This window comes from Theobroma umbraticum, unplaced genomic scaffold (genome assembly GCF_002168275.2).
Source record: "Theobroma umbraticum cultivar Fairchild unplaced genomic scaffold, ASM216827v3 scaffold_147.0, whole genome shotgun sequence".
Classification (NCBI taxonomy): domain Eukaryota; kingdom Viridiplantae; phylum Streptophyta; class Magnoliopsida; order Malvales; family Malvaceae; genus Theobroma; species Theobroma umbraticum.
In genome coordinates, this window is record NW_018397259.1 from 2385170 (window position 1) to 2398292 (window position 13123).

General features: G+C 30.9%; 2 protein-coding genes across 5 annotated transcripts; one reads left to right on the forward strand and one right to left on the reverse strand.

Annotated features, from left to right (window-relative positions):
- Window positions 1-177: 177 nt before the first annotated feature.
- LOC110415242 (chaperone protein dnaJ 6) lies at window positions 178-3017 on the reverse strand. Its single transcript, XM_021426830.1, has 8 exons — window positions 2738-3017; window positions 2221-2319; window positions 1983-2084; window positions 1684-1743; window positions 1486-1592; window positions 1320-1402; window positions 659-749; window positions 178-559 (listed from the first exon to the last, which is right to left on the reverse strand). Exons 1-8 carry the CDS (start codon window positions 2843-2845, stop codon window positions 355-357), a joined length of 855 nt encoding a protein of 284 aa, XP_021282505.1. The 5' UTR covers window positions 2846-3017; the 3' UTR covers window positions 178-354.
- A 3235-nt stretch (window positions 3018-6252) lies between these two features.
- Window positions 6253-8788, forward strand: LOC110415905 (zinc finger A20 and AN1 domain-containing stress-associated protein 8-like). Of its 4 annotated transcripts, none has more exons than XM_021427674.2 (3): window positions 6253-6409; window positions 6577-6628; window positions 7847-8788. In XM_021427674.2, exon 3 carries the CDS (start codon window positions 7857-7859, stop codon window positions 8373-8375), a length of 519 nt encoding a protein of 172 aa, XP_021283349.1. In that variant the 5' UTR covers window positions 6253-6409; window positions 6577-6628; window positions 7847-7856; the 3' UTR covers window positions 8376-8788. The 4 variants fall into 4 exon arrangements, with proteins under 4 accessions (XP_021283349.1, XP_021283347.1, XP_021283348.1 ...); XM_021427672.2 differs by having other exon boundaries at window positions 6254-6409; window positions 7844-8788; XM_021427673.2 differs by lacking the exon at window positions 6577-6628 and having other exon boundaries at window positions 6257-6409; window positions 7844-8788.
- Window positions 8789-13123: the final 4335 nt, after the last annotated feature.

Sequence of the window (13123 nt, forward strand, 5' to 3'; positions counted from 1 at the left end):
ACCAGTCATTGCTGTTATAGCACATGATGATGGTGGTGGGGGATCGGCTTTATCATAACTCGCCAACTGGATACCAGGTAGGTTTCCTAACAACCGGGTTGTGTTTTATAATCAAAGTAGGCATATAATATAACTGCATCCAAAACCTTCCATCAACAAGCAGATAACTCAAAGACAAATGAAAATGATGCTGTCGTCATTTTTTGACTAGAACAAAGGCAACTTTCATGTTTCTTTCTTTAGGTGATTTGTTCATTTTTAGATAATTAAGACAAGTTGCATTTTGTAGAGTTCTCACCAAAGCCAAAGTTTTAGAGAAACAATCCTAGAATAAAATCTAGGTAAGATGCAATGTCACTTCCGCCTTGATTTGCTGGAGGCCTTATGGCTTTCAACTTTCCTCTGTGCAGCTTCAAATTCTTCTTCAGTAGGTTCAGAATCTGCTTTACCCCCATATTTGGAGATCAGTGATGAAAACATGGAATCAAACCGGTCTTTCCTCTCACTTCGGCGCTCAGATATAATTGCAAATAGATCTGCCTCTGGCTGTTTATTTGATCTGTTAAATGACCAAAAAGAGGCAAATATTTTTACCGCATAAGTGACTAAGGTAAAATATCTTAACGATCTATAGAAAAGACCCCAGGTCAAAACTCACTTCCTCTTCCTCCTCAAGGGACTGGTAGGTGGCTTGATTTGAGAAATTTTCTTTGCCCATTTCTGGTAGGCTTTGGTTTCTTTCAATTCTCCTACACAGAAATCAAAAAAAAAGAAGAGTTAATATCAAGGAAAAATCATACATCAAAATTATCACTGCAAGATTTAAAAGACGTCAAAATTGTCCCCATCCTAATTTTGGTAATTTAGGACACTACAGAGGAATAATCAATCTAACTCATCCATTCTTAAACTGCCAAAAATAGCTATGAAATGGAATCGAGTTGATGTAAGAATCTACAAGGCCTCAAAATTATCCCCATTTTGGTAATTTAGTAAACTACAGAGGAAAACTCAATCTAGGTCCTAATTTTGATCATTTAGGACACTAGAGTGGAATAATCAATCTAGCTCATCCATTCTTAACTGCAAAACATCTAATAACTGCAATCCATGCATTGATTATCATTTCCTGAAATAAAAACTTGCTTAGTAGTACCATTATAAACACAGAAAGGAATCAACAGTAAAGATCTCAGAATAGAGGATCCATTTTTACATTGAAAACCAGGTAAGAAACAGATGCAAGACTTTCATTTTACTTCTAGAACAGAAAACTTCTAAGCCAGCTTGTCTAACCAAAAGCAGGAAGAAAGCCTCACCAGCAGCTATTGCCTCATCAAGCATATCCTTGAAACGGTGTGAATCAAGCTTAGGATCCGAACAAAGCATCGAACAGAAGAGCCTGTCAAGGGGAAAGGGGAGGGAGGGATCAGAATTGATCTGGCACACCTAAAGAAGGAAAGAAAAGCAAATTGCCTCCCTCACTTATTCATATTGCCCTTGCACTTCTTATAAAGGTCAATCAAATCTTTCTTCTCTGAATCAGATCCCCTATAGTTTGCTTCAAACTCTTCAATATCAGCCTCAGTGACCTTAAATTGATTCAAACCATTAAGAACTGATGTAATGGAAAGCCAAGGCATATAATCACATAGAGGGAAAAGGAGTCAACAAATGTTTAACCTTTTTGTACATAGCCCTGAAAAAATCTTTCAAATCCTGAACAACATCCCCAGCAAGGTCCTAATCAATAAAACAAACAGAGACAAGTTAGGTAATGTGCAGCTAGTAAGGTAATAAATTTGATAAATGCACCAATTAAATTGAACTGCATGAGTAACAATAAAAGGCCTAAGAGACATTTTTCACATCAATGGTGAGAAGAAACAGAAAATTTCATATCCTAGGAGCTTTGAGTAGCCCTGAACTTTATTTACTTAGAAGAGAAAAACTTGAGAGGTAAACATTTTCGTAGCACTCACAGCATCATCAATGCAGCCAGTTTGGTCATAGAGTGCCCGTTTGTCCTCATCACCAAGAATGGATATAACCTTCTGCAATTGCTGAAATTTCTCCTTAGCTTCCTGTAGAAGTAATATAATGCATTACAAGTAGATCAAAAGGAACCAAATTTTACCCTCATCTTCTTCCACAAAAAATACCACAAACAAACAGAAAACGAAACCTAACATCAACACACAACTTAACTTAAGCTTTTACCTCGTCACCAGGATTTTTATCAGGATGTAGTCTCAAGGCCAATTTATAGTATGCCTTCTTAATCTCTTGCTGAGAGGCTGTCTTTTCAACACCGAGAACCTACAAATAACAGATTGTTATTAGGCATGCGCTGCTCAAATTTCCAATGCAAATGCCAATACATAAACCACCAAAGAACCTAAAAATTATGTTGGAATGAAAAAATGATAATATTTGGAGCAGTTGTCAAATTAAACCTTAAAACAAATGTCAAATTTCACTTTAAATCCTTCAATTTTCTTTTACCATTTCATTGCATTTCTTTTCTAATATAAAATGTCAAACAAATCGTACAAAAAATAAGAATTTTAAACCCATGACCCTAATTTCCAATCTAAACCCAACGCAACATCAATTTATTAACAAATTTTCTAGAAATTAAAAAAAAAACGAATTCTTCACAGGGAAAAAACTACCCATAAACCCTAAATTCTAAATCTAAAATCAAATTTCAAATAAAAAAAATAATTAGAAATACCTCATATAAGCTCTTATTATTTGAAGAAGAGTGATTTTTCTCTTCCTCTTGCACCACTTCATCCTCTTCTTCATCGCGTGAAACCCTAGATTTCTTTTTCTTTCCCATTTTAGCCCAAATTAATTAACAATATTTCCGAGTTTTTTTTCCAATACAAGAAAATATAGGGTATTTTTTTTTGTTGGCTTCTAAGGCAGGCAGCAGGAAATTTTGAGAGGGAGATGTCGTTTCTTCATTTATAGTTGAGGTTTAGGGCTTTGATTCCTTCCCGCCATTTCGGTCTTTGCATTACCCGCCTGCCCATAAAGTGTCAGAGGTTAAATTAAAAAAAAATTAAAAAATATAATTTTAAGTAGATGATATATATAATTATTAATAAATTAAATATTTAAATATAAAAAATTTATTATATTAAAATATATATATTTTACTTGATTATTTGATTTTAGAATAAATAATTTTTTTTTTGAAAAATTAAGTGTGAATTCTCTTTTAATAAAAAAAAATTTAATATTTAAAAAAAAATCATACTTAAAAGTCAAATTTAGATTAATAATTTACATTACGTTGAAATAAAATAATATAAAAATATTAAATAAATTCTTTTGTTCTTTTATTTATAATGGTATAAAAATTTAAAATTTAAAATTGATATTCTAATTTAACTTAATTTTTAACTTGAGCTAAACTTAAATTGATAAAATAGGTTGATTTAGTTACAACTTTTCACAATTTACAAATACACATTCTTTTGAAATTATTCAACCTTTATCTAATTTACTTTTATTTAAATTTACTCAAAATTTCTTATAAAACGATTTTATTTAAATTCAAAACTATAATTAAATTCTACTAAATTTAAATTATTAATTTAAATCTACAAAAAATTCTTAAATACAAAATAAAATAGTTCAAATATTTATAATTATATTTAATTCTATTAGTCATAAATACAGTCTTTAATTTAAAAAATTTCAACCTAAAAAATGTAGTAAGAAATACTAAATAAAATAAAAATATCAAAAATAAATAAATAAAGTGGGATAGCTTAGATTCGATAAGTGTAATAAGATATCTGTTATGCTTAAATTGAACAAATTAGAATGAAAAACTATTTTTATAATTATCATTAAAAAGGAAAAATAAAAATAAAAATTAAGCACAATGAGGGTGAGGTACACACAAACAATGCTATTAAAGAATTTAAGAAAAAAATCTAAATTAGAATCGAAAAACGTAAATTTATCATCATTACCTTAATTTCGTAATAATTAATTAATGAATTAAAATTTTATTGAAAAAAAACAAAGGAAAACAAAAATGGAAAAAAAAAAACTAAAGGGTGGCCAAGGAGAAGAGTAACTATTGTCTTTTATAAATGTGAAAATGAAATCTTAATTCTAAGTGTTTTCAGGTTTTGTGTAAATAACGATGTTGTCTTTCTATAAGAATATATTTATATATATATTGTAACATAATAAATCTTTTACACTTAAACATTTGACTTATTAATAAGTATATGTATCATTTACTCAAAGATTTATATTTTTCAAATATTTTTTTCAATTTAATCTCTTAATACTTTAATTTTGTTTATTTTAGTTTTTATATTTATATATTTTTATCCAATTTAGTCTTTATAATGTGACATAGATTTTTTTTATTTTCTCGATCTACCCTGTCAACATTGTCATATGGCATCGATATATCAACATATCAATACCATATCAGCATTACCACATTATCATATCAATGTCACATGATATTATCATATCATCATGCCAGTACCATGTGATACTACTATGTCACCAAAAGTGTCATATCAGAGCTAATATCATCACCTTAAACGATAAAATTATATATCATTAAGAGAATGGACTAAATTAGAGCAATTTTTGAAATCAATGAACTAAATTATTTTGATTTTGAGTACAAAACCTGAATTTGATAAAATGGATGAGTATATAAACTTTATGGGTATTTTGATAAATTTTGTTGTAAAAGGAGAATTTAAATTTAATTTTTACAAAAAAGATAAATAAATGTACGTATTTTGAAGTCAAATAATCAAGTAAGAAAATATTTATATATATTTTTCATTATCATAAATTTTTTACATTTAAACATTTGACTTATTAATAATTATATGTATCATCTACTCAAAAATTTATGTTTTCAAAATTTTTTTTTTCAATTTAGTCCTTAAACAGCTTAGTTGTGTTCTATTTATTTTTTATACTATATATTTTTATTCAATTTAGTTCTTATAACGTGACATTTTTTTTTTTAATTTTTTTCTCAACTTACCACGTTAGCATTACCACGTGGCAGTGACACATCAACATGTCAGTGCCATGTCAACACATCAATGTCATATGGCACAACCACATCATCACATTAATGTCATGTGGCATTATCAGGTTATCATGGTAGTGCCATTTCACCAAAAATGCCATGTCAATGCTGACATCATCACTTTTAATAACAAAATTGGATACCGTTAAAAAAAAGGATTAAATTGAAATAATTTTAAAATCAAAAGGGTTAAATTACTTCAATTTTAAGTAAAATGACTAAATTATTTCGATTTTGAGTGTAGGAATTAAATTAGATAAAATACATAAGTATAAGGACTTGATAAGTATTTTAACCTTTTAGGTAAAGCTCAGTTCAACTAAAAAGTATCTTTTTTATAAAAAATATTATTTTATTAATAAATAATTTTTAATTTTAAAATTAATATATCATGTTTATAACAGGTATAATGGTCAAATAAGTCTCTAAACTATTAAAAAATTTTCAAATAAGTTTTTATTCTTTAATTAAGTTCAATCCAGCCTCTATACTTTTATTTTGAATCAAATAAACTCTTATAACTAATGATGGACTAAATACCATTAGTTAAAATACTATTGATTATTTTATATCTATATGGTATTGACATAATATTAATTTAAAAAAGTAAAAAATGTCATATGATAACGTTATCATCTTAAATTAGGATGTTATATTATCATTAATTATAATATGTCAACATGACACGTCATCATCAATTATGATATATCAACATATCATATTAACGCAACACAATATGGAATAACAAATGATATTTTAATTAAATTAATTATTAGTTATAAGAACTTATTTGATTTAAATAAAAATATAAAAGTATGATTGAACTCAATAAAAGTATAAAAAGTTATTTAATTTTTTTTAAATAATTTAAACTATTACAAATATTATGCTTTTATAGTATTTTAATAATAAATTATACAACTTTACTGGTCAGGAAAGCTCAAGTTTGAATTTTAAAAATAGGCCCGATCAACCCAAGTAGAAAGCAATTTGGGCTCTGGCAGGCCCAACTCGCCCGATTAATCTCAAAACTCCCCATAGGTCCCCTTGCATCCTAAACCAATAAATAATAGCCACGTAATATACGATCAAGGGCATAACAGTAACTATGAGCTTTTCCAATGGCAATGAGTCAAGCATCACCGACTCAGTGGGAAGCGTTCGTTGGCAGCGAAAAAGTAGTGTGGTCTTTTAAATAAGGGGAAAAAGAAGAGAGACAAAATTTTAAAATCCGAACAAAAAAATCATACCCCAAAATTTCTCTCTCTTTCTCTTCTCCATTTCTACCATTATCAGACATAAATCTCTTCGATTAAGGTAAGGGTTTCCTTTTTTCCTTTGTTACCTTTTTTGTCTCTTTTGATGATAAAATTTTGCTTTTTTTTGGTTAGTTTGGTTGATATAGAACTGAGGAGGGGGATTAGGTTTTATTAATTTTATGTTAAAATTGAATTTTGTGGGTGTATTTAATTTGCATGAGACAGGAACCGCCTGGTACGGTTTTGTCAGACAAGATCGGCCAAATTAAAATTTCAGGTAAGGGGCTTTCTTGATTAAGGTTTTCTTTTTTTTTTTTTTTTTTTTGAAGTTGAATTCTTCGATTGGTTTTTTCCAGCGATAATCTAGGGTTTTTTGGTCTGATTGTGATTGATTTTTGCTGGGAAAGTTTTGGGGTCAATTGGTTGTTTAGGGTTTTTGGTGAATATTTTAAGCCTTTTTTTTTTCCTTTTTTATTTTTAAAGGGAAACGGAAAAATTGTACGCTGTGCGTCTTGGCATGTTAAGAATTTTAAGTGTCAATTAAGATCATTTCATATATTTTAATTATGAGCTTTATGGTGCCATAAATTATATGCCTAATTGCGAGACAAATGTTAAGCGTTTAAATGATGAGTTTTGTGATAATGTTTTATGTGTAAGATAATGAGGCGGAGGCCCTAGCTTAATTCTGCATGAAACGAACTAATTTTCTCTTTTGTGATTCGGCAAATTGTTGCCTTTTTCCCATGGAAAATATGTTTCTGATTCTGTGATTGGGTGGGACTGAGAGCCAATCTGCACCCAAGACACTGGTTGTTCTGCATAATATAGATATAATGGATATGGTTGCAAGGTTGTGGGTTATTTATTTTGGAACTTGTGGTCAATAGGAAGCCTGTGTTCCCTGAAGCACCAGCATGCTATCCTGCTAAACTGTTATAAGAATGCTGCATATTAGACATATGTATGTGTTATTGTATTGGCAGCTTCATGATGTGCTCTGTTTCTACTACTTCCTTAGCTCTTTGCAATATTAATGTTCACACATCTTTATTTGCTGCTCATACCTGTTCATTTCATCACTCTTGCCCTTGATTGGTAGTAGTGTCAGCTGACTCTTATATTGGAATTGTTGTCAGCTGACTCAGTATTGTCTCTTTAAGGGTGCCATTGTAAATAAATTAGTCATCTGCACCACCTAAGGTGCCCACAATTAGCAATGATATTTATGCCATGGTGCCTGATATAATGTTGATTCATGAATGGTGATGGTGATAATTGGTCTTAGGTGCTCGTTCTTATTGAGCAACATGATAATTTACATGCTTAGTATGTGCACATGTCCTCTAGGTGCATAAATTGGTATGCTTGTTTCCATCTTACATTTATTGGTGTCCATCTTATAAGTTGAATCACTTGTGGTCCTTCTGCTCTTTTGTCTTTTTCCTCCTTTATATTTGGCTTATTGATAGGAAGGTGGTTTCCCTTGCAGTAGATTAGAGAAGATGGAGTCTCATGATGAGACAGGGTGCCAAGCTCCAGAAGGCCCCATCCTGTGTGTCAACAACTGTGGCTTTTTTGGAAGTGCAGCAACTATGAATATGTGCTCCAAGTGTCATAAGGCAATGATCCTGAAGCAGGAACAGGTGCAACTTGCAGCATCATCCATTGGAAGCATTGTGAATGTCAGCTCTAGTGGGAATGGGAAGGAGCCAACTCTAGCTGCTGCTTTGGATGTACAATCTGGAATTTTTGAGTCGAAGAATGTCTTAGCAGAACCATCCATTGATCCATCCAGAATGACTTTTGGAGGGATGAAGATTAAAGATGGTCCCAATAGGTGTACCACGTGCTGTAAGCGTGTCGGTTTGACAGGATTCAATTGCAGGTGTGGAAACCTCTTCTGTGCAGCCCATCGTTATTCCGACAAACATGACTGTCCCTTTGATTACCGGACTGCTGCTCGTGATGCTATTGCTAAAGCCAACCCTGTAGTCAGGGCTGAGAAGCTCGATAAAATCTGAGAGTCCAGGATGAAAGTGAAGATTGTGTGATGAAATATGATGCTTCTCCCCCTACCCCCTGTCTTCAGGTCATCATAGTGAAGGTGTATGTAATTTGGCTCTGCTCGTCTCCTTAGGGTGTCCCCTTGATTGATATAATGATCAAGTCCATGATATGGAGGACATCATTGCAGTGTAAGGAACTCTATATTCCTTGTCGATTGGTTGGCATTACGTTCGCCCCAGTTTGTAAGTCTTTATTTGTGCTGGTTTGATGGACATCAATATGGTCACCTTGTAATGCTTCTTTGTGCTTGGTATGCATGTCTTGCTAGTAGCACGGGTAAATGGAGTATTTGCGCTACTTAAGATAGCCTATAATTTTTTCTCCTTTTTCAATTTCAATAACAAAAGGTTTTTCCGCTTTGCTGAAAGTGCTAGTTCTAGCTTTTGATTGATTTTTGAAGACTTTTGCTTTTTTTTTTCCAAGTTAAAACTGTTAAAAAGTATACTTTTGGATAAAAATTTGAATATCAAAAATTTAAAAATTACCAAATAAATTGTAGTCAGTCCAGGTATCGATTGTTGTAACTTTTTAATTTTTCTTCAGTTCAATTTTTCTATCTATGTTCCATTTTGGAGATATTTCAAAATTTTGTCATCTTTTCTATCTTTGAATGTGTAAGGTACTCTTATTTTTCTTCTTTATTCTAAATTGATTTTTCATGTTTTTAAGTTTTTATGTATATAAAAAGGCATAGTTAACACCAATAATTATAAAATGATTCTTTTAGCTATGGTTTTGCTGTTTTAAGTTTGAAAAAGACTTTTAAACTTCACAAATAAAATATCTGAAATCAAATTTTAGTCTTAATTTATGTGAAAATAATATTGAGGTAGGAGGGGAACAAATATCTAGGAACGTGTCAAACACAAACATCTCGAGATTGGGGCCAACTCAAATTAGTTTCAATTGTTTGGTATGAGGGAAAATTGGGTGGATGACAAAATGAGAAGAAATTGATTTTCACTATTGTTTGGTAGGAGAGAAAAGTAAGGAAAGAAAATAGGAGAAAATATCATTTTTCATACTTATTCACAAAATAAATTGTAACCAATTGAAAATATTAGGGGAGAGAAAGTAGGAGAGGTATTAATTAAGTGTTACGTATGTATTTTATCTTTTTATTTTAACTTACAAAAGATATAATAGTAAAACAATATAAATATTTTTTTTTCTTTCATTTTTCAACTCTACCAAAGATAAAAAGAAAAATTATTTTTTCAATCTTTAATAAAAGGTTGACTATAATATGTTTTTGCTTTTCTCCTCTCCTAATTTGTCATATTTTTTTAACCTTACCAAATAAAGCCTAAAATCTATAGCACTGGATGTTACTCGGATTTTTCCCTTTGAGGAAAAGGAGAAGAGTGTTTTTTTTTTTACTCCCTTCATCTCATATAAGTTTTCTCCTTCGTTGATTTGCTCGTTCAAAGGAATTTATTTTTGACAAAATAAAAAATATTTATAAATTTTGAATTTCAAACTTTTTAAAATTTTTTTTTTGAAATTTTATATAATATTTAAAAAATAAAAAAGACACAAATAAAATAAGATGGATGAAATATAAAATTACATTTATAAATAAAAAGATAAACTCTACTTACATCTTTTGTAATTTTAATTTTTCTCATATAACATTCTGTGATTTTTTTTTTCAATTAACACTTTATAGATAACTTTTTCTCTCGCAAAGCATTAGAATATTAATTTTTTTGTTATATAAGTTGCATGCATGTCATGTTCTAAAAGACTAATTTGATTTTTAAAAAAAAAGAAAAGAAAAAAGCAAGCCATTTTAATTTCTCACTGTTAATGATCACTCGGGATGCTTATAATTTTATGTAGTTTAGATCCAGATTCAATAAACAAATGGATAGATATTAGGCCCTATATATTTAGGTATCTCATTGGATGCCCTTCCTACGATACTATCAGTCAGCACTATGGTTGATTTTTCTTTTTGCCTGTGAGTGCACCCCAAGAAAGATAAAAGTAACAGGTTTAAGCTGCCTGAAACTGTGCGGCAAATCATTTTGTTTGGGGCCAAATATTTTGTGAAATGAGTAGCTATCATGCTTTAAGCTTCAAAATGCTTGCTCAATGTTTGTTGAAGATTATGCTTTCAACCCTCATTTGGTATAAACCAAACTTTGGTTGTCCACTTTTGTTTTTGACTTTTGGGTCATGAAGTTAGCATCTTGATGGGGTAATTTGAAAAACAGTCCCCCCTGGTCCTGGTGGAGATTGTCGAAGAAGGCAGGAAAAAAATGAAATGAAGCAATGCCTTCAAGTGGACATCGACCTGCTGCTGTGGATATATCCTGGATGTAGTAGGTCTCTTTCAGGGGAATGGGTGGTTGTATTCCCCCTCAATTATCAAACTCTATTGTTTTTTCTTTTTGTACTACAATTATTCAACAATAATGAATTCACAATTGTGTATGTATAATGATTTTTGACTGACCACAATCATGTTCTCTCACATTTGAGAACAAAAATTCCTTTCTCTTAAAATGGAAATCCCTGGACACTTGTATACTTAAATATCATTATTTGTGTCATACGAGCATTTAGCTCAATTATAAATTCATCTATTGTCTTCTCAAATAGCTAGGTTTTAGTTCTTTAATAGTTGTGTTCTTGGTTGGTGTTTGTTTGCAGCTTGTTGTTTTCTTAGGATATGAAAGAATAATATAGGTTAAGTAATTAACCATGAGGGAAGAAAGCCGAAAAAAAACAAAAGGGAAAACCCTGTATGTAAAGAGCAAAAAGTTGAACATGGCATGATGGAAAGCAAATTAAATCAACAAAGAAATGACCCACCGTCTGCTGAAAGCAATGTTGGTATTGAATGTGTATACATTATTGTTCTCATAGCTTTCTTCACTGCAATAAGTAAAAATTGATAATAGCAACTTTCACTCACCACCATCCACCACATAATGTCTTTGGTTTGTTTAATCAAAGACAAAAAGGGCTCTCTTAAAATCTTTTGTTGGGACTTGGAGGACTCCTTATCTAGGGAATATTGCAACCAACCAAAGCACAAACAACCATAACTCTCCCTTTGTTTTTTTTTCCCACAAAATACAAAGATTTTTTGCCCTTGGATGCTTCTGTCTCTTTCTTACCCTTCGTACTTTAAAAAAAAAAGTCGACTCTTGAAGTATGAGATCATGCCTATAACCTTTTTCTTTATTAATATATATATATGCTTCATAAATAATTAAATTAGGTATTGATTTATGTAATATTTAAGGTTGAACACATCTTTCAATTGGTTGACTTTCTTAATCGAGAGACTTAATCAAGCAGAGGAAACAGTTTGGAAATATTTGATTAAATTACGTGGTAAAACAAGTGCTTATTTTCTCAACCAAACGTCGTGATTCCCAGGCATATATGGTTAATTTGATGAGTTGACCAGTCAGTACCAAAAGAGCAGGTGGCAAGTATACAAATTTTCTTCTCCTTCTTTATCACTCTTGATTACCTACTATTTACTTTATATTGAGGAATGATTATGAGTAAGGAATTTAGCATTGCAATTGATTGTGATTTATACAAATCTTCTTTTTCAATAATGGCATGGTAACCATGAAATTATGATATAACATGGCTTTTCATAAGAGGTTAAAAACACAAAAAAAATCAATCTGTGTTGTTATTCCCTACTAATGCATAGTATTCCCTTCATCCTTGACAACTGATTCACCCTTTTTCCCCCTTTGTTTGAGCTAACCCTTTTTCTCTTCCATCCAACCCATACAAACATGGTAGCAATTGTTGCGTATTGGCACTATAACATCAGCAAATACACGAGGTTAACAATCAGAAATGCTTTGTTTTCATTTTTTTTTTCCTCTGAATTTAAATGGGGATCTTAGAATCTTTTAAGTTTAAAGTTAAAATTTCAAATCTAATACCAAGAACCATATTAAAACCAACATATTTGTGAAATTTGGTTGTACTTTGTATCTAAATATTTCATATTTTAAATAAAAAACAACACTAATAGTAATATTATTTAAAAATGTTGACTGTGAGGTTTGACTCCGTGCCAGCCCCGGCCTGCTGGCAGGGCCAGGCGACTAGATTTCCTGTGTTTGGGGTTAGCTGGTAAGGACGTTTCTTGGGATGCTTTAGGGCTGACCTCAGAGGGCAGAAGGGCCAAAATGATGACTGTGCACTTTTGCTTTCCAAGAGTCAAAACTCTTTATCGAAAGTCAACTTGCAACAAAAAAGAGAAAATTGAAACCCATTTCTATTGACATTTTCACCGTTTTGGTACCAAGTCGATTGGTGGCAAATGGACTACAACCACAGCCCATCGGTTTACACCTTTTTTGGTGTCCAACGGCCACTTGATGTTTCAAAGTCTTGAGAGTTTGAGCATGATTATGCCAAAGGGGGAAATAAAGGTGTACAAGTTAAAACATCTGATGTTGAGAAATCAAATCATTGCCCCAGTGTTGAAGTAATTAACCACCTCTAAATTCATTGCCTTTTACTTTTAAGTCATATATATATATATATATATATATATTAAAAAAGATTTGAACTTGTTTATATATTAATTATTAAGTTTTATGTTCCAATGTAGTAAAAAAATATTTTAGTCTTATTTGAAATGATAAAAGTTTTAAGTATATAGGAATTCTATGTCTGAGTAAATGTACCCTTTTTATGCAAAAAAAAAAAAAAG